A 27,088-nucleotide genomic window follows, 5' to 3' on the forward strand; every position below is an offset into this window, starting at 1 on the left:
CCCTTATGACTAGTTTTGTGGTCAAGGGTCACATAGGTGCAATTTCAGATAAAACACTGCTGTCCATATGATTTCATTAAGTAAATTCCAAACAGTGCAGCTGTTGCTTTGGAACGGATTTCTCACCACACATGGCAGATGTGCTGTTACAGCATCCAGCAATCCAGTTTTTAAACAAGAGCTCTATTGTTTGACATTTCATCTGAAACACATGTTTGATTGTTCCTTCCCATGGGGCCATGTGAACAGGATCCTTAAAACAGAAGAATATGCTGCAATATGGCATCTGACAGAGACAATATTCCTTTATGTTGCTTTTGCAAATATTAGTTTTGTGTCTCGAAATATAATAATATAAAATATAATATAATAAAATAAATTGTACAAACACGTACTAGAGTAAGTCTGCATGCAGAAAATCAGTTTTTATTTTCAAATACCAGTGGAAGATTATGAATCGTTCTATATAAATTGTAATCTGTTTTTATACAGTCTATGATTGTAATGCACAGTCTGGCCGCCTCCCACATCCCACCTAGCGGCCAGTTGCAGGTACTGCACAGCGTTTATTTCTGCAGGGAAACGGGAAAAGACCAATCAAAAATAAGGATACTAGCATGTGAAGCGGCTACCTAGAAGAACCTAGTTGCTACAGCATCGTCCTCATTATCTTACCAGGCAAGAAAGATGGAGGAAATAGAAGGTAACGTTAGGGCTATTTAAAAAAAAAAAAAAAAAAAAAAAGCAACAAAGGATGTAAATATTTTTGATATGACGCTTCTAACCTTTAGCATTCAATCCGTGTGGTTGGATAAGGGAGAGCAGCTTTTGTTTATTCGGTCGCTGTTGCTTGAGGTTATCACCATGGAAGAGAATCACGTCTTGTAGGAAAATACTTACGTTTATCTCTTATTTGAGCGGTGTATATATATTTTGCTAGATAGCTGAAGTGCTTTTGTTGTGATATGTGATTCTGGTAATGTGATCTGCCGCAAAACAACATTACATTTCAATGATTTGTTCTGCTCTGTTTAAAATAAAATATCTAATGTCAAGATTTTTTCTCCCAGCACTCTTCCTATCCTCAGGCTTGCCTTCAGTCAGTCTCTCAGTTGTTTTACTTGGACTGACAGGAGTGACCTATTTCCACACACTTCCTCTGTATCTGAGTGAACTGATCGGCACACCCAGATACACTCACTCATCTATTCATCTTTTAAATTTTTGTGTTTATTTCTATATATGTTATATATATATATGTTGATCTATTACTATTTATTCTTTGTGTTTTGTTTACAGAATCTCTTCCTGTTTCTGAAGACCTGCTGCCCTGCAAAATATGTGGAAGAAGTTTTTTTTCAAAGGTTCTTGTAAGTATTTCTGAATGGATGATGAGTTGACAGCTGGTGGTGGTTGATGTAAATTATCTTGCCATTCAAATGTGTGTGCAAATATAAACATAAAAATCCCTATGTGACATTCTAAATTAATCGTATAACTATATAAATAGTATTTTTACTATGTAAGTGTATGTGCATTATTATATGTTGCCTTGCAAGCTGCAGTATGATACAAGAGGGACACTAGTTCAAAAGTTTGGGTTATAAACATTTTTTCAAATATTTCCTAAAGAACTCTTTCATGCTCACTTAGACTGAATATAGTGTATATAAACATAAAGTAAAAATAGTAATATCGTGAAATGTTATTATAACATAGAAAACTGTTTTCTATTTTAACATATTTTAAAATGTTAATTTATTGCTGTGATGGATGAGCTGAATTTTCACATGAACCTTCAGAAATTGTTCAAATATGCAGATTTGCTGCGCATGACAACATGGCATTTTTTTTTTCAAAAGAACAGCATTTATATGAAATCTTTTGTAAAATGCTAATTGTCCTTATTGTTAATTGATTAATTTAATGGCTCATTGTTGAATAAAAATCTTTCTTTCTTTCTTTCTTTCTTTCTTTCTCTGAACGGTAGTTTACATTATGTGTTGCCCAGCAATATACTAGCCAGTTATGTTATGTAGTTGCCAAATCAAGGTTAGCAACAAGGCATGTATTTCTCTTGGGTCACAAAGTAAACACAAAACCTGGTATAATTACTCAGTCAGTACAATGCTGTCACAGTTATTTGATACCTTCCCACCTGATTACCTGTTGTAGAAAAAACATGTGCTGATCTGCCAGAAGGCCGCTGCAAAGAAAAGAAAGGTGTTTGACTCCAGCAGGCAAAGGGCAGAGGGGACTGATATTCCTACAATCAAACCAATAAAGCCAAAGGTGAGAAAACGACCACATTTAAACATTACAGAAACACTTTTACACTAGGTGTTTGGACCTGGATCTAGTTTACCTTGCACTATATGTGTTCCCTTCATATTCAGAGTTGATTGGGAACTGTGAGTGGTTACGGTACATACAGTGTATTGTTCAGACTGCTGCACATTCAGAAACCGTGCAAATGTGCTGTTGACATCAAATTGATCTGCAAGGGTCACTGCGTATACTGGCAATAGTGTTTTTCACCAACTTCATCTTCATAGTAACAGAACAGCATTAGCATAAAGACAAAAAAAATATTTTGCTGGCTTTTAAACCTCATTGCCCAGCAACACTGGCAGCAGTTCCTAGTACTGTATATCTAATAATAATAATAAAAATAACAAAGATATTTTTGTAAGCTTACGCTTCTTCAACATGCCAATATCCAATGAACACAGCTTTTTTTTTTTCTTTTTTTTTGCATCCAAATGCTCAGGGAATAAAAACCTCAGTGCTAATCTGCAGTTATTAAAAATTATTCTCCCCACACTTTATGGATTACATTTATTTTAATGTTATTCCTACATTGAAGTGCCACATATAGAATAAATGTGGTCAATGCAGTTAAAAAAAATATTCATTTATCCAAATGGACTTGCAGTACTTTCAAGGTACATTTTTATATATACATAAAAATTAACTGGTTTTAAATATATCAGGTTTATAAGGGTATAAATTCAAAGCAAATAAGTAATCCAAGAATTATTTTAGTAAGATATGTTCAAATTAAAAAATTAAAAATGAGAAAAATCTTGGAAGAATAATTTGAATATTATTAGTTTTTTTTGCACTTTTTGTTGCAATTCTTTCACATTTACTTGATGAAAACCTCTGTGCAAGTCTCTTGTCCTCCATGAATTACTTCTTTATTGTATTATTATTTCGTTTTGTGTGTGGACATTCCTTGTTGCGTATTTTTCCGGCATTGCAGTTCCTGGGAAACCAAGCCCATGACTTTTCTGTTGATTGTGCCATTCTTCATAATTTAGTCTAAATGAATATAGTGCTTGGCTTCCCTCACAACATCAGTTTTTTGGGGGCAGTGTGAACATGACATTTTCTTCTCAAATTTCTAAATACACCAGAGAATTAGTTTAAAACTTTGGAATTATAGCTTTAGAACAGGCAAACTCCTGTTTGGCCTCAAGCAAGCATACCAAATGTAAAAAAAGTAAAAAAAAGACCTCAGTCTCAAACAGAGCCCACTATTCAGTTCTGTTTTCCTTCACGGCTACCCTCATACACTCCTGAAAAAAATCTTAAGACCAGGGGATGCATTGCAAGTTATACACATTTCGCATTAGTGGATCATAACCGGGTTGAAAGTGATGCTTCAAAATGCCAAAAGAAGAAACAGGAGCAAGAGACAACAAATAGAGAGTAGGCAATTTATTGAAAACTGCATTTAAAGTCAAACAGGCTGTTCATCAGCTGATCAAAAGTTTAAGAGCATAGCCATAAAAAGGTCAAATCTGCACAAAAATATGGCTTTCATGTCATTGTTCAAGCAGTCATACTGTCAAGATCTCCTGATGGCAAAGGCAAAAAGGCTTTCTCTCTTTGAACATGGCAGGATTGTTGAGCTGCACAAGCAAGGGCTCTCGCAACGCTCCATCGCTGCCGAGGTTGGACACAGTAAGACCGTCATTTTACATTTCTTAAAAAGTCCTGAGAGGTATGAGACAAAAAAAAGTCAAGTGGTAGATCCAAAAATATTTCACCTGCCCTGAGCCGCAGGATCCGACGGATTGTCCATGAAGACACAGGTCAATCCTCGACCCAAATTAAGGCCCAAAAAACGTCTTCAAAGGCCACGTCTCCTCCCACGACACAAACTTGCCGTTTGGAACTTGCAAGGGAGCACCAAACATGGGACATTGAAAGGTGGAAGAAAGTTTTATTCTCTGACAAGAAAAAAAATGAACCTGGACGGTCCTGATGACTTCCAACATTACTGGCATGACAAGGAGATCCCACCTGAGATGTTTTCTACGCGGCACAGTGGAGGAGGCTCCATCATGATCTGGGGTGCTTTTTCCTTCAATGGGAAAATGGAGCTTCAGGTTGTGCAGGGGCGTCAAACGGCGACTGGCTATGTGGATCTGTTGCAGCGGGCATCCCTCTTGACCGAGGGCCCCCGTCTGTGTGGTAATGACTGGGTCTTTCAACAGGACAACGCTGCAATTCACAACGCCCGCCTGACGAAGGACTTCTTCCAGGAGAATAACATTGCTCTTTTGCACCATCCTGCATGATACCCTGATCCAAATCCCATTGAGAACATTTGGGGATGGATGGCAAGGGAAGTTTACAAAAACAGACATCAGATCCAGACCATGGATGCCCTTAGTGAAGCCATCTTCACCACATGGAGCAACGTTCCCACCAGCCTCCTGGAAACAGTCGCATCAAGCATGCCGAAATGAGTGTTTGAAGTGATCCACAAGAACAGTGGGGCTACTCACTACTGAGTCCTTTTTTTGACACTTTTAGTTCAGTTGTGCGTTTATTTTTGGGCTATGCTCTTACACTTTTGATCAGCTGATGAACAGCCTGTTTGACTTTAAATACAGTTTTCAATAAATTGCCTACTCTCTATTTTTTTGTCTCTTGCTCCTGTTTCTTCTTTTGGTGTTTTGAAGCAGCACTTACAACCCGGTTATGATCCACTAGTGCGAAAATGTGTAAAACTTGTAATGCATCCCCTAGTCTTAAGATTTTGTTCAGGAGTGTATCATATCCTAGTGTCCTGAAGTATTCTAAAACCCCTTTTGGTTATGTTTCAGTTACAAAGTTCTTCCAGCAGCTCTAAGTCTAATAAAGTAAGTTGAATGTTTGATTTTGTTTCTTTTTTATTTTCCTTTTTTCTCATCACTGAAGTTTTTGTCTCACCTTGTCACTTCTAATTTTAAGGCCACAGTGTTTAATATTTGCTTGCTTTGAAATCTCCAGAAGAGTTATACATTTAAAAGAGTTGTAAATAATCTTGATTTCTTTTTCATTCTTTTTTTTTTTCTTCAAGATGTTTGTCTCAACTTTACCTACGGGGATCAATAAACAATGTTTATCTATCTTTCCTGACATACAAAACAGAATGATTGTTGTTAAAAACAGTGATTCTCAACTTATCTCACACAACATTCAAGATATTTTCTCTAGTATTTCTGCTGTAATGATAAATAGCTTGTTTTCAAATGTTTATTGTTAGCAGAAAATAGGAGTATCAATAGTTTAAAATTTATGAACTGCATGTTCTTGTTGTTTTTTTTTTGTTTTGTTTTTTTGTAAAAGCATCAGTTGTTGATAAGAAATAAATGATAATAAATATTGAACAGTACAACATTTTAGTTTAATTAGATTATAATAATATTCAACATTTTTAAACAAATTTTAAAACACTAATAAAAATAACTAAATCTCAACAAGTGAATAAAATTTTCGTACTGTACGGTATAATGTTGTGATGCCTAAATTAACTTATGTGGTAAATATGATTTATTGTTATTTTCAGAGTTTTTCATTTTAATTTAGACAAAATGATATAGAATTTTACTATTGTCCATTTATCATTTTTGGTTATAACTTGACAATTATCAGAATTTTAATAATGGTACATTCCTACATTTTAAATAATTTGGTAATCTTTCCCACTTTGAAGGTTATGTAGAAGGTGATTTAGGAAATGTAGAATTAGATCAGGAGTGTCCAACCCTGGTCCTGGCGATGGACTGTCCTGCAAAGTTTAGCTCCTATCCTAATCAAACACACCTGAAGCAACTAATTAAGGTCTTCAGGCTCCCTTAAAAATTAAAGGCATGTGTTTGATTAGGGTTGGAGCCAAACTTTGCAAGGCAGTCGATCGCCAGTACCAGGGTTGGGCACCCCTGAATTAGATTATCCTGCATTCCAGTTTGATTTCCATAAAAAAAAATTTTAAATGAAACTTTGTTTTAAACAGCCTGAACCCCCGAAGAAACAGTCCAATTGGCGCCGAAAGCATGAAGAATTCATTGCCACCATTCGTGCTGCAAAAGGTTTAGATCAAGTCATGAAAGATGGGGGACCCCTCCCTCCACCCCCTCCTCCATCCTATGATCCAGGTAAAAAAAACAAAACACTAGTCTATTGACATGTGGAAGAGTTACAGTAAGAAGGGGTAAAAACAGTAACAGCCATTGACTTTTCCAGATTATATCCAGTGTCCCTATTGCCAGCGACGCTTCAGTGAGAATGCGGCAGATCGCCACATCAAGTTCTGTAAAGAGCAATCATCCAGAATTACCAACAAAGGCAAGTTGCCTGGGAGTGATAAAGCCAAACCCCCACCCAGGATTCAGGTGAGGCTTCACTGTCAAGATGACTTGGGATCAGCCAGGATTTTTTTAACTTAAAATTATGCAATTTTAATGTGATAAACATAAACAGAGTTATCAGATGAATACGTTTTAAAATTTTAAAGGGCATCTCATCTATACTATCACTATCACTTGGGACCACTGATCTATAATCTAGAACTGGATTGCTGATTATGTCAAAAAAAAGTGAAGCCACCGCATTGACACATTAGTATTCAGTACCAAAGATTATTCGAAGATTTATGCATTGTATACGTTTATTCGCATTGTGCATTCACTGTTTATGTATTGTTGTTTTTATTCGTACAGTAGGCTAACTGCAAATGTTTTAATAATGATTTTGTTAAGAGCATACATTTTGAATCAGTTAATGATTTAAACGTTGGCTAAAATAATAATTAATTAAACATACATAACATAAAATTTTACTCCTATGGAAACGGTACTGTTATGGTAAAATGCAATCGGGAAGATTCTGAAATAGACATTGTTCCATCAGGACATAAAACAATAAACACATCAGAACGTATTCAGATAAAGAACACTTATAGAGCAATAATATTAACAGAGGCTTGTATATTAATATTCATGGTATATCCAAATTAATTTCTGATACTAAAACCAGATACATGTTCATGCTTAATGTTTCCTGCATAATTATGTACACAAATATATTTTGTGCTGGATCAGTTACCTTTGCCGGCAAGTGCGCAGATGGTACACCCAACCTTAACGACTTCAACATATTGTCCGAAAAGTCCATACATATTGCAAATAACATCAAGTAACAATTAATTTGCATACACATAACATAAAAAACGAATCCTGTGTGACTGATATACTTCAAATTGGGTGGGGGTTTTTTTAGGTCAAGGTTTTGGCTGGCCGCACGAAGACTTCTGGTGGTGCCACAGCCGAATTGCAGTTTAGAATGCTAATGAGCAGTCAAGTCAGATATTATATAGATCATTGCTTGGGGCTAAGACCTTTAATGTTCCACTAACAGACACACTCCACATAGTGCTTTTGAATATGCTTTAATCATGGCCAGGAGGACCTCAAACCCAATCACTGTGAATGCTTCTGACAAAAAGAATACATGGCTGCGTGGCAAATATGACATGATTCATTACATAATATTTCTCCATATATGCAACTCTGTAGTCTGCCCTTTAACTTTGGCTAGGGCGTTGGTACATTTTGTTTTCAAAAGGATATGAATGTTAAGCATGCAAGAAAAATAAATGTTAGTTATGATTTATGATACATTTTCTTCACAAGTCACCCTTTTATCATTTTCCTTACATGGTCGTCAACCTTCATTCATCAAATGAATTTGACATGCTTACATCTTTTTAGATGCTCTTTAACAAAGCAACCCATTCAGTGGATACAGTAGCAGTCGTTGGTAACACAAGTTAAGCAGTGGCAAAATACATCACCCAAACTTGTTTCTAATCTGATCTAATTTTGATAAATTGTGCTTTAATTCCATCAGGTATCACTTATATTTCTCATGTTAGTCAATATGTATATTCCTTCCATCAGCATCCTAAGCTAGAATGAGAATACAAAACATTTTCTCAATTTTACCAAATGATGAAGGTGAAACAAGGGTAGAAATTTCAGCAAGACTTATCCCAAACACAGTCAAGGAAACTCTCCGTAGGTTTCAGAAGAAAATAAAGCTGCTAGAATGGCCCAGTCAGTAACCCGACTTGAATCCGATAGAAATTAAGAAATAAAGATCAGAGTTCATAGAAGTTCATAATTTGTGTGAAATTGGACAGAATCACACCTGAGCGGTGCCTTGAATTGGACTAGTTTCTCCATACAGGAGCCATCTTGAAACTGCCATTACCAACTAAGGCTTTGGTACGAAGTATTAAATACATTTCTGTAGTTCAATACTTTTTCCCTGTGTCATTCCATTTTATTGCATCTGCCTTCATTTTTGGACTTATTTATTTTGTTTTCTTTGCATGCATTGATTACTTGGGTTGTTACTGACATCTAGTGAAAATTTAATGTTAACAGAACTAATCAAAGTAAATATTTACACGGTGGAAGTTCAAAATCAAAGTGGAGTGAACAAAGTTTAGTGATTTCTATGTAAGATGAATGTAGTGGTTGTAGATCTAATTAGGACCACAAGTGTACTGGCTTTGGCCTTAAATATTAATGTTTAGTTTTCACCGCACTTCTTTCCGGGGCACCAGCCAAGGAATTTCACTCAGAAGTAGTAGGCTAAGCTCCAACAGGACAGGTTTAAATACAAAATGAGCACCCCAAGTAGGAGAAAAGAGAAAAAATCAAAGAGAGAGCAGTGTTGGACATGCTGAAGAGAGCTGTTTTGGTAGGGAAAGAAAATAAGTTGTGGGAGACGCTTTTGCACCAGCCAATAAAAAAATTGGTCTCTGGCTAGTGGAGGGCTTTAAATAGGACCACCACCACTACTACTAGCATGCATGACATGAGTGCAAAGCAGGCAGTTAATTCAGGTCAAGTCACCTTTATTTATATAGTGCTCTAAACAAAAAAGATTATCAAAGCAACTGAACAACATTAATAAGGAAAACAGTGTGTCAATAATACAAAATCAGTGTGAAGTGACATTCTTAAAGTGAAGTGACATTCAGCCAAGTATGGTGACCCATACTCAGAATTTGTGCTCTGCATTTAACTCATCCGAAATGCACACACACAGAGCAGTGAACACACACACACACACACACACTGTGAGCACACACCCGGAGCAGTGGGCAGCCATTTATGCTGCGGCGCCAGGGGAGCAGTTGGGGGTTCGATGCCTTGCTCAAGGGCACCTAAGTCATGGTATTGAAGGTGGAGAGAGAGCTGTTCATGCACTCCCCCCACCCACAATTCCGTCAGGCCCGAGAATAGAACTCACAACCCTTCGATTGGGAGTCCAACCCTCTAACCATTAGGCCACAACTTCGTTAAGGGCAGTTCATCATTGATTTCAGCAATTGAACAACATTAATAAGGAAAACAGTGTGTCAGTAATATAAAATCACTATTAAAGGGCAGTTCATCGTTGAATTCAGCAACGGAACAACATTGATAAGGAAAACAGTGTGTCAATAATACAAAATCACTGTTAAAGGCAGTTCATCATTGAATTCAGCGATGTCATCATCTCAGTTCAGTTTAAATAGTATCTGTGCAATCATTTGCAATCAAGTCAGAAGTGTCCCCAACTAAGCAAGCCAGATGCGACAGTGGCAAGGATCTAAAACTCCATTGGTGACAGAATGGAGAAAAAAGTCTGGGGGACTGTTCTCCTCTGTCCAAACGAAACCAGCAGTTCAATTCCAGGCTGCAGCAAAGTCAGATTGTGTAGAAGAATCATCTGTTTCCTGTGGTCTTGTCCCAGTGGTCATCTGAGATAAGGTCTTTACAGGGGATCTGTATCTGGGACTCTAGTTGTCCTGGTCTCCCTGTCTTTCAGAGCTGTAGAGGTCCTTTCTGCAGTATTGTGATATCTATAAAAACCTTGGGGGGAAAGATATGTCAAATTATTTTTTACTTTGCTTATTGAGTTTATCTTTTTTACCCAATGATTCAAGGATGCTGATAATAAACACAGGGCACAGGGCTTCTTTGAAGCTCCTATGAAATAAAAAGAGACAAAATACTGTCAAGTTCAACGGTATGATTTGAATAATGCAAACACAACTTGTGATTTGAATAATGCATAACTAAATGCTGAAACTAACATGAACTAATATTAATATATGCTGTGGAAATATTGTTCATTATTATTTGTTATTTATATATGTTAACTTATGTGATTAACTAATGTTAACTAATTAACCTTATTGAAGAATGAAGAATGACCACAGATGAGGCGTTAAGTGCATGACACTGTGACCAACTTAACATTTTACAGAGTTTATTGTAGCAATGTGGTCGCTCAGTTTTTCAAGATCAGTTTTAATTGTGTAACTGTTAATAGATTTGAACAAAGAAATAAAGTGTGAGAACGCACAGGCTGTATTGATTGCAAATTCAAAAACAAGACGATTAAAGAAAACACGGTACTTATTAAAATAATCACCCTTTACTTAAATATATGAACACAGAAAACCACTGTTAACAGGTTAAAATAACGTTTCCCATTCTATGACTAGTAAATAATGGCAACTTACTCTGATGAACACTGCTCTGCTCAGAGTAGCTGCGAGCGCTGCGTCGTCATCTTGTGTGACAGGTGTCAGCATTAATGCTAGGCCTGTCACGATAAAAAATTTTGCTGGACGATAAATTGTCCAAGAAATTATTGCTATAAATGATAATATTGTCATTCTAAGACCAGTTTTAACTAATAAAATAATAATGGCATAATTAGAATTAGAATGTTTTTATTGTCATTGTACACAAGATACAACGAAATTGCAGAGCTTCTGCGCAAGGTGCATGGCATACAATAGACAAAAAAAAAAAGTAATAACGCAGGTTTTCAAAGATCAGTAAACTTTTATTTTATTTTATGGCAGATTCAGAGCAAGAAATACCAACATGTTGACTTAGTGTGGCTTAAAATTAGTAAATTTTGTATTTTATATTATGCACGTCTGCACCATATCTAGTTAAAAACATCTCATCTGTTCAGAATGACGCAAGCTCACCAGGTCATGTGACAAGAACCAACTTAATAAGCTTCCTTCAGGGTGAAATTCCCTGTTGTTTTTGAAAAATGGGCTGCACCCAAACACTGCAGAGTTTTTTACTTTTCTTCGTAAATAAATCTTGTAGCAGAGTTACAGCAAGGGTTTTTCAGTGGTGGAAATCCAATACTGAAATTTTCTTGTAACGGAGATCGCAGCTGATGGATGCTTAGCAATGACAGATGCCTCAGGAGCGCATACAGGATTCATATTTAAATCGACTTTTGCAGCATAATAGTAACAGATACTAGTCCATATCGCAATTTGATTTGAAGTAATGACTAACTTTTAATTCATCTAAAATTTGACAAATTTTGTAACGTTCCATGTTAAACTGTGAATACCATTTTTATGAATGGATTCCACGATTCCATCCATGTTTTCCGCATCATGGAAATCAAAGGGCCCTACAATTATACTAGCAAAATTTGTACTCTCGCACATTAAATGCTTCTATTCTTGAACACTTAATGGTTATCTAATCAAAATAAAAGAGCAGTGCTGAGTCTAGGAGAACTCACTGGTATCACACACTAAGGACGCATTGCGTTTTCCCAAGTAGCGGTCTAAAACTGTTTATTTATTCACCAAATGGACCCAAGTTTACTTCAAGAATGAACAATGAGGCATAAATAAGTTTGAAGTTCAGTGTTTTGAAAAAACAGAGCAAACGGTAGGAGCAATCTATATTATAGATCTATAAATGAAGCATACAGACTTTATTAGAGCCACAGAAAAACAAAAGTTTCAATGAAAATGCTCAATATACAATTCATTATGTACATTAACAATGGTTCGGGGTGAATATAATGTAGTTTAATGGAAAACTATGTGAATGGCACTCTGTGATGCGGCAGAATTTTTTTGTCTGCTGAATTTAAATCCAGGTCTGAAGTTTCTTGCTCTCTTCAGCGTGCAGCATCATGTCATGCAGCATCACCGCATGCTCTCAGTGATTTCAGCTGCACCAGCAATGGATGCAACCCTGAAAACTATTGCCACTGATTTTTGCCAATAACCGATTGTTCCAGAAATCATTTATCGGTGCCAATTAATCGGTTAAACCGATACATCGGTCGACCTCTAGAAGACACTGCAAGGCAATCTGTTTGAGTTCCGGGAGGGCTAGCACTAACGTGCTTTCTTCATCACGAGTAACTTTAACTTGTGCAAGGATTTTTTGGAGAAGTGACATCCAATAGGATTAGATCCAGTTTCAGATACAGCATTTTGTTTGACTGGTGCTTTCAGAAGTGGACATGGTATGCCCCTTTCTGGCATGAGGATTTTTTGCGTGTTTAGAGCAATGTATTTAAGGTTTTTCCTATGCCTAATTAACTTTACAAATCAATTCAAATCACTTCTATTGTCACATCACCACAGCACATGTGCCCTGGTGAGTGAAATTCTTGGAAGCTTTTACACACAATTTACATATAGACATACTTACAGACTTATACATATGACAGTGTGTCATATGCACATACATATACTTAGTACACAGTGTATTATTAGACATACTAACAGTTAATTCACATTTGTCAATGTTGAGTAAGAGGTGGTTCTCTTGACACCATTTAGTCAGTGAGTCTTATCATTGTCAGTGATCAGGCCTATCACCGTTGTGTCATCAGCAAACTTGACGATGATGTTGGAGCTGAGGACGCAGCCCTGAGGAGCACCAGTGTTCAGGGTCAGTGGGGATGAAGTTTTGTTGCCTATTCTGACCACCTGACTTCTGCCAGTTAGGAAGCCCAAGAACCAGCTACACAGAGATCTGTTTAGTCCCAGGATCTAGAGCTTCGCAACAATGTGGCAGGCACTATGTTAAATGCTGAGCTGTAGTCCACAAACAGTATTCTCTCATAGGTGTTCTTATTTTCCAGGTGGGAGAGAGCAGTGTGTAGTGTGAAAGCAAAAGCATTGTCTGTGGAATGGTTGCTATGAGATGCAAATTGCAGCGGATCCAGTGGCAGGCAGCACAGAGCAAAAAAAATTCAAAATTGTCATCAAACTGCATATGTAGCTTGTTGAATGTTTAATATAGAATACAGTGAGATGCTACATTTTATTCTTTCTGACATTAAAGTGCTTGAACATGACAAGCTTGTAATCATGACTTCATAAGTGGGAAATAGCAGGTTAACACTGTTAAAATTAAAATACATAATGTGATAAATAAATAATTTGCATTATTACAAATGCGTGGGAACGAAGGTCACCAAAGGCCTGATAATTGGTGCTGTTACACAGACTGGGAGTAAAAAACGGCCCTGGATTTTCCCCCAAATAGGCCCCACCACGACTACTAACAGCCGCTAAATAACAAATAACATCACAAAACCCATGATGACTGAAATTTGTTATTGTATGAACTAGGGGTGTCCCCAACTAAGGATTTTCATAGTCAAATCGAAATTTTTGAATCTTGCTATATTCGACCTATAGTCGAATCATGTTTGGGGGCAGGGCAAAATACATTGAGTCAAGTCAGACATTTGACAGTCATAATTACTGATATTAACACACAGGGAAAACAAATGTTTGTGTAACAAATGCCTCGCAGATACAAATGGGGTAAATAATGTTTTTATGTTTTGATTAAAATATAGTTACCTCAAAACATCAGCGAAACCCTAACAATTCACATTTTTACAACAGTGCTCTCATTATAAAGTTAGCCTATATGACCGTAGTTATTAATGTTCTGCACTTCTGTTTAGAGCTGCGCGTACTGAAGATGACCACTAGAGTGAAACATTTGATGGCAAGTTTTTAATCAATGGGATTAAACTCATAATTTCATATAGATTAGGCTTCGTTATGTATACAACATAACGTTAATATTAGGATTTATTTGCTGTCTGCAAAAAGAGCCCGAATGAAAATCAACGTTTCTGTGCGGCTCTGAATGCGAACTCCTTTTGTGAATGCGTTCTTCAAGAAACAAGTTTAGCAGCTAAACTCTAAAAGTTCACAGCGTTTTATTGTAATGGTGTTCTCATTTAAATGGTATGTGTGTGACATTCCCAGTCATGTCCTGCTCGTGCTGCGCGCTAAAGCGATAATCATCGTAGTACAACAATGAAGCGCTTTACTCAAAACCAAATGCATCTTATATCAGGTAAATAATATATCCACGATATATATATATACACCGGCTGAAATGTTTTGAAATCACTTCTTGTACCTTATCGAAAAAATCCAGTCTCTGCCTGTGTCAGTTTAGCCGCGTTTCCACCGCAGGAACTTTACCCAGGAACTAGGGACTTGGTCCGGTACTTGGTGTGTTTCCACCGCAGGAACCAGGAACTAAATAAAAGTTCCGGGTAAAAAAATGCCCCCTAGAAAGTCCCTGCTGGCGAGGTGGTACTTTTTTAAAGTTCCGGAACTTTCGGGGGCGGGACTTTGGCGCTAAACATGCTGATTGGTTGAGTTCACGCAGCATTGGTTGAGTTCAACCACCATTTATTCGGATCAACATTTTCAAAATATTACTGTTATTGTGTCATGAAATGTAATTTTAAAAGTATTTCAGGCGAGAATGTAGTTGTTTGAAACTCAAATCTGTTGTTTATTTATAAAGACAGCGCCTATTTAAAAATGTGTTTCGCCGATCTCGTAGACGATGAGCTCCACTCGATCAGCGGGAGCTCAGTCCTCATGTATCCGCAGAGAGCAGCCTCTCCTGGGATAGACCTTCTGATATGCGCCGCTGGCTCTGATGTGTCTTTAGTGGTTAAAACATAACATATAATTCAGCTGCGGGGTAAATCTAACAGGTTTTCTTTGGTCTGTATTCAATTTATCTATATGTAAAAATGAAAATAAAAAGGCAAGTCTATATAATATTTATTTCTTTGTAATGGCTGTATATAACGTTACACTTATCCCTGAACTAAGTACATTTCTGCAGCTGTTATTATGTTTAAATGAAAATGAAAGGAGGCAGTGGTATTTTATATCCTATTTCGTGTTATTGTATATATACTGAGGGGAAAATTGCTTTAGCCAAAGCCATCTGAGTTCACGCAGCATTGGTTCAGTTCAACCACCATTTATTTGGATAATTTTCAAATATTACTGTTATTGTGTCATGAAATGTAATTTTAAAAGTATTTCAGGCGAGAATGTAGTTGTTTAAAACTCAAATCTATGGTTTATTTATAAAGACAGCGCCTATTTAAAAATGTGTTTCGCCGATCTCGTAGACGATGAGCTCCACTCAATCAGCGGGAGCTCAGTCCTCATGTATCCGCAGAGAGCAGCCTCTCCTGGGATAGACCTTCTGATATGTGCCGCTGGCTCTGATGTGTCTTTAGTGGTTAAACATAAAATATAATTCAGCTGCGGGGTAAATCTAACAGGTTTTCTTTGGTCTGTATTCAATTTATCTATATGTTAAAATGAAAATAAAAAAGGCAAATTTATATAATATTTCGTTTCATTGTAATGGCTGCATTTCCCTGAACTAAGTACATTTCTGCAGTTGTTATTATGCTTAAATGAAAACGAAAGGAGGCAGTGGTATTTGATTATCATATTTCGTTTTATTGTAAATATACAGTAGGGAAAATAGCAGTAGCCAAGACGAGCTGACTGAAGTAATCAAGTATCATATATATATAGTATATAGTTACGCTGCTGTTTATAGATTTACCGGACTTGCGTAGTTGCAGACATCACACTCCCCAGTCCAATGCACAAAGTCTGAACCAACTACCGAGGATGCACGTCCAAAATCAGTACTTTTTTTTTTTTTTTTTTTTTAATCAGCGGTACTTTGTATTGAGAAACGCGCGCAGACCTACGTCACCAGTCTATTTGCCTAATCTACCCGGTACTTTACACCGCGGTGGAAACGCAAAAGGCAACAGGTCTGGGGGGGAAAAAGTTCCTGGGAAAAAAAGTTCCTGGTAAAAATGTTCCGGGTAATTTCGGTGGAAACGCGGCAATTGAGTCTTGGTAAAGTTTTACATCCCTGCCACGAAGATGCTCCTCTGTCGGTCATGGATTATGGAAAGTGAAACATAAATCTATAGGGGTGGTTGGATTTATTCACGCACTTTAAAATATTTATTTGAAGCTTCTTTTCAGATTCTTATTCATGGTTTTATCAAAATAGGCTGCATATTAACTTATTGGGAGAAAACGGCAAATTCTATGTGAAATCAGTAGGGGTGAACTGGGTATGGATTCAGATGTTCCAGATCGATTCGATTTCGATTCTCGATTTGATTTTCTATACTCGATTCTTGATTCAACTAAATCAATATAGATTTACTACAAATACTATATTTATAAAAAAAGAACAGTGAACATAAGTTTACAAGTGGGTAATTAATAAAAAAATAATAATTAAGAGCCACAAACCTGTATATTAATCTCTCTTATTTTAGGTACACTTGGGTACATTAAAACAGAACACATCCTTAATTTTCAAATGCATACAGTTGTGTTAAAAACATACAATGAAATTTTGATGCAAGATGAAAAATGTATGCTGAAAAAAGTCAGAGGTCGCATTCCTTGATCAAACATGATCAAGTTATTTCATTTTTAAGATAAAATAATCATAAAATGTTACAAAATTTGCTGCAACATTGAGGCTACAAGCCTATGAACAATGTAGGACAAATAATACTGGCGTATTGGTGATCGTTCACCCAGATGACAGGCTCATTCATCGCTCCTTGGTAACATCGCGCAAGGCAAATAACAGGGTGACATCTAGTGGAGAACACTAGTGGCCTTTAAGAATCGATTTTGAATCGACCACATTTAAAAAATAATTGAAAAATCGATTTTTCTTTTTTTTTTTTTTACCCAGCCCTAGAAATCAGACATCGGAGCGCTCACATATCGACAGAATTGCATAATCATAACAGCCTGCTAATATTCGACTGAGAGATTGGTAGTTGAATCAGGCTCCTCGAATCGAAGCATCAAATCATCGACTATTTGGGGTCACCCCTAATATGAACTAAAATACTTGAAATCTACATAAAAAGAACAAAACAAAAATTTATATATGACATAATGATGTCACCTAGAATATGTCACCTATATATGAAACCTAGAATCTAGAAACCTTAAACAACAACTATTCTACAGTTTGTGTGTGTGTGTGTGTGTGTGTCTGTGTGTGTCTATGCCCTCTGTCTGCATGTAATGTTAGGGGAGTTAAAGCTTCTTCAACAGCTCATTATATATTATATTATAACCACTGTTGGGAACGTTACTTTAAAAAAGTAATTAGTTATAGTTACTCACTACTTGTTCCAAAAAGTAACTGAGTTAGTAACTGAATTACTCTATAATAAAAGTAACTCGTTACCAGGTAAAGTAACTATTTGTGTTACTGTAAAAAAATAAAAAATAAATAAAAGTTGAAATAAATAAAATGCCAACTTTTCATCGGATTGCTCCTTACTCGCCATTTCTGCTGCTGCTGCGAATCTCTGTGTAGCAGTTGCGTGTGTGTTGTGTGTTTGCGTGTGTGTGTGCGTGTTTGGCGCCGCTGGTGCGTGTACCGGCATGTGTGTAAAAACACTGGCTCTGATTGGCTACCATGAAACACATGACTCTGCCTTAGCTAATCATAATCTCTTCTCTCGTTATTAGCCCACCTCCTCGCTCGCTGTGTGAGCCAGGGGTGCGTTTGGATTGCATAGTTTATTAAATTAATGCATAGTAACGCACCGCATTTAACGTCCAGTAATGGTAACGGCGTTGTAACAACGGGAAAAGTAATTAGTTAGATTACCCCGTTACTGAAAAAATAACATCGTTACCTAACGCCGTTCTTTTAAACGCCGTTATTCCAAACACTGAATATAACTAAAGGGGAATGCCTATATTATACTCAAGACACTACAGTGTACTTTAGTAAAAACTAAACTACAGTATATATTTTGGTTTCAGTATGCACTTTCACGGGTAGAAAGTTAGAAAAACATGGATTACAGGTTGCCAGGAACGTGGCATAAATCTCCATCACCTGTTTTCAGATGGAGTGGCATTTACTACACAGAGGCGTAGTGCACTGACAATTTAGTAGTGCACCCATTTAGCCCTGTCCTCATCCCATCCTCTGCCATCATCAAAAGTACCACGACACATATGCATGTATTCCTTTGTTTATAAACAAGGCACAACACATGCGTCATGGTACTCTCAATAAAGCAGTCCCTAACTGGACTCTGGAGCACTAGAAACCTATACTGTGGTCAGTGTAGGTTTGGTGGATGCCAGGAGAATATTACGCAAGTTGTTATGTTTGCTGAAGGAGGGATAATGGTGTGAAGCTTTTTCCAGGGATTGGCCCCTTGCTTTCAGTGAAGAAAAACCTTAATGCTTCAGCAAAACATTTTGGATAGAGATTCATCGATTGACCGGTCAGGGACCGGAATTAGCCAGTTTTTCGCATGACAAGCCCAGACCGGTGACCGGTCAATTCCAAGCCAGTCTGTTTTGACTTCACACTTGTAGTGATTGATAATGTATTTATGTCATGCAGGATAAGGCTTGCTAAGCCCGAGTGAGTGTGTGAGAAATACTTGTGCAGAAATCAAAACAAATTAACACAACTGCACACGCAGAAACTTACGGATGCATTCTGTGTTAGTTAAAAAATAAATGTATGATTTAGGTATACAACATTGCACAACCAAAATGTTTCAACACAATTGAAATGTGATTTTATACATTAGTAGTTCAGTATAAACAAGAATTTGTAATTAAGTGACAGAGCTGTTTTATATCTCTGAGCAAAACAGCAGGGTTTTGTTACTGAATGAATCCATGTTTTTGATCGAAGTGATTAAATGAGTCAGTAACCCACAACGCCACTTATGGACTCATAAGATAAATGTCATACAGATACACATAACAATGGCCTATGATGCAAAGTGAGCCAGATGCTGTGGGGGAAATTGAGTCAGCATTTCAACTTGCCCCACCATAAGGCACTGTAGTTACGTTAAATCTCTGAATTATAAACTGGTATTTCAGTGTGATATATTACTGGTTTAGTTTATCATTTATACATATAATTTGCAGTTTATTTGATAGGGACAGTGTAAAAGTGCATCAAATCCATATCTGATAAGAGCTAGGAAATGCTTTTCATCACATTATAATCAGATATATCTTTCCACCTGCAGTTACTAATTGCAAACAAACTCTCTGTTAAGTCTGTTTTTAGAAAGACTACAACTTTGGTGTTCAACACATTGTTTCAGAAATGCAAACAATTAAATACAGAAATTTAAACTTCATTTGGTTGGTTTTTTCTTATTAAAATTAGAAGAAAATACATCTGACTCTTTGTAAAAGGAAATTATTTAATTAGGTTTTTTAATTATTATTTATTTCACATGGGTTTGAATCAGATTTGGTCAGATAGTCATTTTACATCCAAATTGTGCATCTTACCCACTGACTCAACTCGGGTCAACTTACCCCAAAGCCCAAGCAAACTGAGAACACTTTTGTTTTATTTTTTATAAGAATTCATATTTTTAGAATCCTTTGTCATAGATACATTCTGATCATTTATGATATCAAATGATAGGAATACTTTCATTTGGATTGGCTAGATGCTTTCATTGTACTTCTGTGTCATTTTCCCTAATCTTGAAGACCACACAAGTAAAAAGTGGCCAATCTTACCCCACTCTACCCTATAAGTATTAGACATTTAATATTTTACAGCATAAATCTATATTATATACTAATAAACAACTCATTTTGGACATTTATATTATTTTGTTACTATTTATAGGCCTATATTATTAATTTGGTTTTAATAATATATCATGTTATAGATTACTAGTATCGAGACGACTGATTATAATGGGAAATACAACAATACTTAATTACAAGAATTGAAGTTTGACAAACTAAATATTCTATATGGTGATTTAACTTCTGGCTTGCTGGAGCTTTGTAATCATGTTTGCAATGTTGAACTGCCTTTAGCAGCCTCCCTCCGCTCTGTCTCTTTCTCTCTGTCTTCTTTTTTTGTGAAGGCATTTTCTTTGTTTTTGTTTTTTGTCTCGCAGTGAACCAACAATAGCACATTTTTTATTGTATATATTAGATCTGATCAGGGTACAATTTGATTAGACATTCTAATTCAAAGAACATGGATATTTTGTACAAGTTATTAGCACTTTTAAAAGGCCGAGTCATTACCGCCAAAATTTTAAAAACAAACTACCAACTAATTACTAATTCACTGGATGAACCTCTGCCACTGACTAATGTGGATCGTAATGCATTTACCTGGTACTGCAATGACCTTCAGGGCTGTGGTCTCCACTTCAGAGATCGGCACACAGATTGTGAGTGATGCTGCAGAGCGGGCGGTAAAACATGGAGCGGATTAGTGGAATCAGCAGATCTTTTACGGAGCAGTAACAGAATGCTTTGGGGTGATGGGGCGGGGGGGGGGGACTGGTAAGAGGGGCCCTCAGCCTATGAGATCAAAAGGCAGTGGCTCTAGCCATGGGGCCACACCCCTGTGCACGGCCCTGATTCATATCTTCTGACATAATTGCATACCGTACTGTACTGTACTGTACTGAACCATACCACTCAGTCAAAACCCGCTATTTAAGTTAAAAATAGCTCCTAAATTGCTGGTTTAGGAGAAACTCCTTGCTATCAGCCATGATTATCCTAAACTGTTTATTTAAAGGCTGCTCGTATGCATATCCACTTATTGTTTGCAAGATGCAAACACAAGCTGTACTTGTTACTACACATACTTGTTAATCAGTAACACTTTGTCTATACATATTAAAAAAATGGCAACATGAAACCTCGTTCTACAGTATCTCTGCGATTAACTCACTGACAGAGACCCATCCGTCAGTAAAAGTAAAGCAAAAACATTTGTGTCACATAATCCATAGCAACGAGGTCTACCTTTCTCTTATATTAAGATTGCTCCCAATTCTAAGTAAGAGGTGGTCTCAGCAACTTTGTGAATCGGTGAAGGGGTCATGAATAAAAATTAGACCATAAACACAACTGCTTGATTCGCATTAAAGTGTATGCAGTGAAACCGATACTTCATGTTGAATTAATAATTGTATTTCGCTCATTTGCACCATTTGTTTAGAGTGCCTTGAGTGGATTGATGTAAACGTTTCATTTTTGTATGTCTGCAGAACAAACCTCCTCCACCAAAGAAGGCGACCTCTCCTGCTGTATCCAGCGTGTCCACCGTGTCTTCTCGTCTACCTCAGCGCTCAGCCTACGGACAGGGTGCTGGCACAGGTATGGACTTGTTTTAATCAAACATTCCCTTCTTGTTATTTTATCAAGAATCACTTTTGTGAAGCTGGACATAAGCCAAATTATTAAATTAAACCTACCGTATTTCTCCTGCATTTGGCCACTTTAGTGAACTAAAACAAGATTAGTTTTTAGTGCTTCAAATCTGTCTTATATTATTTATTTATTTATTATTTTATTTAAATGTTCAGTTAATTTTGTTATTAGGAAAAAAGTTTTTTTAGCCTATTATACTATATTTTGAGACTAAATTTCAATACCGTGATAATACTGTTTACCTTGGTAAAAGCATGAGCAAATAATCGCAACAGGAAAATTTGATACCAACTTATCCCTAATACTACATCGTTTTGAATCCGTTTCAGCGGTTCGTGTATACCCAGATATTTCTTGAGATTATGCCATGTTTATGGAATTCTTTTTTTTTTTTTTAGAATGAGGAAAAAAGATTGGATAAGAAAAGCTCTGGTTCATGTGGATAAGCCCTCAGTTTGAAGTCCTTAAATACATTGGTGATATGGTCACATGGTGGCGCTATAAAAGAAAAAATTATTTGTGGCCTAATTATTTATGGTCAAAATTTTATTTTAGCTTTATTTCAATAACTTTTTTTTTTTTTTTTACATTTTGTTAAAACATTTATCTTGGGGGGGGGGTGTTGTTGTTTTATTTATTTATTTTTTAAGGTACCAGTAACATCAGTGATCCTCTCAACATATTGGTTCTAATTTCGTCCCACCTCCAGTTGTCCCCATTTAATATTTTTTTTACATCTGTAAAATCGTTTTTGGACTCTACACAACATTTAGAGTGCACATTAGTGCCATTGAGTTGACAAGCATCCAGACATAAAGTTCAGAGGTGGTACTTCTTTATTCATATTAAAATAAGGACATCAAAAATAAAACAATGTAAAGCTCTCAATGGGTCAAAAAGCACTTTCCCCTCTCCCTCAATAGGTATTCCTAGCTGCAAAACCTCATCCACTGGCTCAGTGAGGAGTGTATCATCAGGATTCTCTCCATTACGAAACACCTCCTCTGGCTTGACCAGCCCTCCCAATGAGTAAGATACCAGCTCACTGACCAGTCCTGATATTTGACATGTTCTTTAGGCTGTAAGATCATAGTTAATGTTTGTGGTTGTAGAGGGAACATGAAACCCAAGGGCATGGTTTCACAAAGCTCGCTGAAAAGTCCACCTTCTGGGATAGGGATGAACAAGAAGAAGGTCCAGAATGCAGGCAACTGTATTTCAAGGTATGACATTGCAAGTATTGGTGTATTGCACTGTGAACTGTGGGTGACTTCTTATGAATTGTGGTTATGAAAACAAATTAAATGGAATCAACTGCTCCTACTCGGTTCTTTTTTATGTCTTTGCCATTTCACAACAGTACAAGAGGTCTTTGAGTCAGTTGTTATTCATAAAACTTCTGGGTTGTGGTTTTGTTTGAAATAATCCACACTGACTCATACACATCTATGTGATTTTTTTTTTTTTTTTTTGTTAGGAATGATGTGAAAAACGAAAATGAAATCACTGTTTCCACAATGGGGACCAAGTTTTGTCATGAGTGTGGGACCAGATACCCCGTGGACTGGGCCAAGTTTTGCTGCGAGTGCGGTGTGAAACGAATGAACATTTATTAAGCACATATAAAAGTAAGACTGACCCACTGTAGCCGCAGATACATGATTTCCTTGTGATGTAGAAATATTTCACTTGTAATCTGCTTCAATTTCTATAGAAAGGATCCCATCCCAACCTTCTGCTCAGTTTTTATTTACATTTTTTTATGATTGGTTACTGCTATAAAAGGAGTAGTGTTATTTCCTTTATAGTTATGATTAAAATAATGATACATTACATTGATTTAAATTGATCTAGGCCTTAAAATGGGACCATATCACTCGTAAAATGCAAATATTATAATGTTAACATTATTGTAGTCATTTTGAGGGAATTTAAATGCTCTAATTTTTATTTAAAAAATATATATTCAAGGTTAAACATTTTAAATGCATTGACAACAGTTCTTTCGCTGAGCAATTCGTTTTCGTATTTGACTTTGTTTTTATATGTTCTTGATTGTTTTGTGTTTTTAACAGTATTGAACAAGAAAATGACTTGAAGAAATCGTCGTCGTATATTTATTAGACATACAATCCATCACATCTGTTCAACGTTCGTTGATCTAGTCTGTCCAACATATTTACACATCAACACAACATACAAAACTTAAAGGCGACTGCAATGTCATGTCACATTCTTCAAGAGCATCCACCACATTACAACCTTCCGAAAAAGTAGCTTTACAATGGTATTTTATTGCTTCCAAGCCTTTAAGCTTTATCATTGCTGGTCCAGAATGAGAGAGGTCGAGGAGTTGGTGGTCGTTTGCCGATCTCAAGCTCATATGTATTTCAAGCATCACTCTGCACCTTGTTATGCTTGTATTACTGCTTCTGCGGCAGTAAATATAGCTTATGAATACCTGTTTTTGGGATTGTGACAAATTTTGCCGTAAAGGATAAAATGGTTAAAATGGATTGAACTTATCTTACATAAATAAAGTGGAAACATAAATCAGACTGTGTTCTGCTTGATGTGTTCATTTAATTTGTTTATTTAGTGCTGCCAATTTAACACATTTAATACAGTTATCTATTTATTCAAAAATATATGCCTTTAATCACTGACCCAGTGTTTTTAAAATGCCTATAAAGTGATTAACTCGCAATAGTGTTATTATTTATTTTTATTTAGGGTATTTTCCTCTTTCTTTTTTTTTATATACCGTATTTTCCGGACTATAAGTCGCACTTTTTTCATAGTTTGGCTGGTCCTGCGACTTATAGTCAGGTGCGACTTATTTATCAAAATGAATTTGACATGAACCAAGAGAAATGAACTAAGAGGAAACATTACCGTCTATGCATATAGCGCCCTCTCGCGGCTGTAGACGGTAATGTTTTATCTTGGTTCTTGGGTCTAAATAAATGCAACTTATAGTACGGTGCGACTTATAAAAGTTTTTTTTTCCTCATCATGACGTATTTTTGGACTGATGCGACTTATACTCAGGTGCGACTTATAGCCCGAAAAATACGGTACATGGTTCCGTTCCATATTTCAGTTTCTCTTCATGAACCCATTTTTCCTTGTGCAGCTACTAGCATTAAGTTGCATATAAAATGGGAAATAATAGGGATACTCCACCCTAAATTGAAAATGTGTTCATTAATCCCTTACCCACATGTCGTTCCATAACCATAAAAGCTCAGTTTGTCTTCGGAACACAATTTAAGATATCTTGGATGAAAACCTGGAGGCTTGAGACTGTCCCATAGACTGCCAAGTAAATAACAGTGTCAAGGTTCAGAAAAGGTATGAAAGGTTATTGTTAGAATACTCCATCTGCCATCAGACGTGAGTTACATGAAGTGATGGGATCACTTTTTGTAAGTGAAGAAAACAAAAATGATAGATTGCACATCTGATGGCAAGTGGAGTATTCTGACAAAGACTTATCGTACTTTCCTGGACATTGAAACTGTTATTTCCTATGGGACAGTCACACTCACAAGCCTCCAGGTTTTCATCCAAAATATCTTAAATCATGTTCCAAAGACGAACTGAGCTTTTATGGGTATAGAACGACACAGGGGTAAGCGATTAATGACTAATTTTTCGTTTTGGGGTGGAATAACCCTTTAAAGTGGAAATTTTATGTTAATACATAGCAATACAATATTTATAAAAATCTCCATTAATGTCAAATGTTCTGGAAAACAAAAACAAACAGTGATGTACTGTTATATAAAAAAACATGTAAATTGAATATGTGAAAAGTTAACAATTCTTTATACAGGGTTAGTGACCCTAAAAAAAGTGAATGTACCATATAAGCCCACCTGTTGATTTTATATATGCATGTATGTATAGGCAAGGATTTTTTTGGCATGTGTTGCTCACAAAGATATATGCAGATGTAGAATGTAGATGTAGAACGGCACAAATTATCAACCATGTTAAATAGAACCATTTCAGTAGCACCTTAAGTCAAGGTTTAAGAATTATGAACTAAAAAAACTTTTTTAAGAAACTAAGAAATAACCTCATATTAAAATCATCAACTAAATACACAGAAAGAAGTTAGAAAATCTAATCTAATCGTAATCTTTGGATTTACTGTAAGCCTTTAAACTCGTAAGACTTTGATAGGGTCACTTCCCAAATATTAAGCATGTGAAACAACAAAGTTGTATCTTGAGGCCTTAAAAAATAATAATAAAAAATAATATAGGCTTTGAAACCAAGTTTCTAATTTGTGAGTTCCATTTTGCTGATCCCTCCGTACTCAAAGATAACAATCCGAAGTACAAAATTTTGAAACATTTCATGCACAAGTAGTATGTGTATAGTTCGCACATATTTTCCCACAAAAAGTTTTTCTTCAGTGAAATACTGAATAGTGTGAATGGCACATGGTGCGTCCAGTTTCTTCTTCATATTTTGTACAATCATTTGTTGTAATAGAGCTACAGGATGGATGGAGCTCAAGTATTATATACCGGTTTGCTCTGAAGTCTTCCCACGCTCTCGAAGGTCTGTGCCGAATGACAGATATGCATTGTATTGTTCGAAGTGTCTCTGTAAGTTGGCGAGAATGTCTTTCACTTTGCATAGCTTCCAGTTTCGTGTTTGCTGTATTGGCTTATTTTTCCCCTCTCTCTGTTCATCCACAAATGAAACAAAAAATTAGTTTACATAAAAAAAGATGTAAAGAAAACTGAATGTGAGGAAACACGTGGTTTCGGTTACCTTTTCATGGCACCAACATCTCAAGGACGTATTTATTTCTCCCACAAGGTTATGTAACGCATCTTTCAGATTTAAGTTCTCTGAAGACGACTCGGTTCTTCTCAGTTTTCCGTTAACCTTGCAGATTTTTCTGTGGATGGACTGTGTCTATGAGTGGATCAGAAACAAATCAGCAAATGAGTGCCAACAATAGAGGAGAAGCTTGTGTCACTAAGCAGGGTTGTTAAATTAACGTTGTCTATGTGATGTGAACAACACCCAGCTGACCCTGCACTTCAGATGGGTCTGGAATGTGTGGGAAGGGCAGGTCATAACATTTACAAAGGGAATTAGCAAAATACTAAAGTGAAAGAACCAAACGGCGTCACGTTTAAATGGACGAGCCTTAAATGACACTTTTAAAAGGCTGTCAAGTATGAGAAACAACTTCTGCTCTTTCACTTTTAGAGAGGAAGATGACTAACATACGTACACTCTTAAACAGATGGGGTTTGTTCAATAGAGAAAAATGTACAGACATTTTCTTACATTTTTTAGCTCCTTCGACATGCTGACATTTCTTACTGTGCAGTTTGA

General features: G+C 36.4%; 1 protein-coding gene across 2 annotated transcripts; it reads left to right on the forward strand.

The window, feature by feature from the left end:
- Nucleotides 1–569: 569 nt before the first annotated feature.
- On the forward strand, nucleotides 570–24,277 carry zc2hc1a (zinc finger, C2HC-type containing 1A). 2 transcript variants are annotated; one of them, XM_052596798.1, is made up of 10 exons: nucleotides 570–703; nucleotides 1,300–1,370; nucleotides 2,176–2,292; nucleotides 5,121–5,156; nucleotides 6,293–6,434; nucleotides 6,523–6,671; nucleotides 21,559–21,667; nucleotides 22,645–22,750; nucleotides 22,834–22,944; nucleotides 23,199–24,277. In XM_052596798.1, exons 1-10 carry the CDS (start codon nucleotides 688–690, stop codon nucleotides 23,335–23,337), a joined length of 996 nt encoding a protein of 331 aa, XP_052452758.1. In that variant the 5' UTR covers nucleotides 570–687; the 3' UTR covers nucleotides 23,338–24,277. The 2 variants fall into 2 exon arrangements, with proteins under 2 accessions (XP_052452758.1, XP_052452759.1); XM_052596799.1 differs by lacking the exon at nucleotides 5,121–5,156.
- The last annotated feature ends 2,811 nt before the right edge of the window (nucleotides 24,278–27,088 follow it).

This window comes from Carassius gibelio, chromosome B24 (assembly GCF_023724105.1).
Source record: "Carassius gibelio isolate Cgi1373 ecotype wild population from Czech Republic chromosome B24, carGib1.2-hapl.c, whole genome shotgun sequence".
Lineage (NCBI taxonomy): Eukaryota > Metazoa > Chordata > Actinopteri > Cypriniformes > Cyprinidae > Carassius > Carassius gibelio.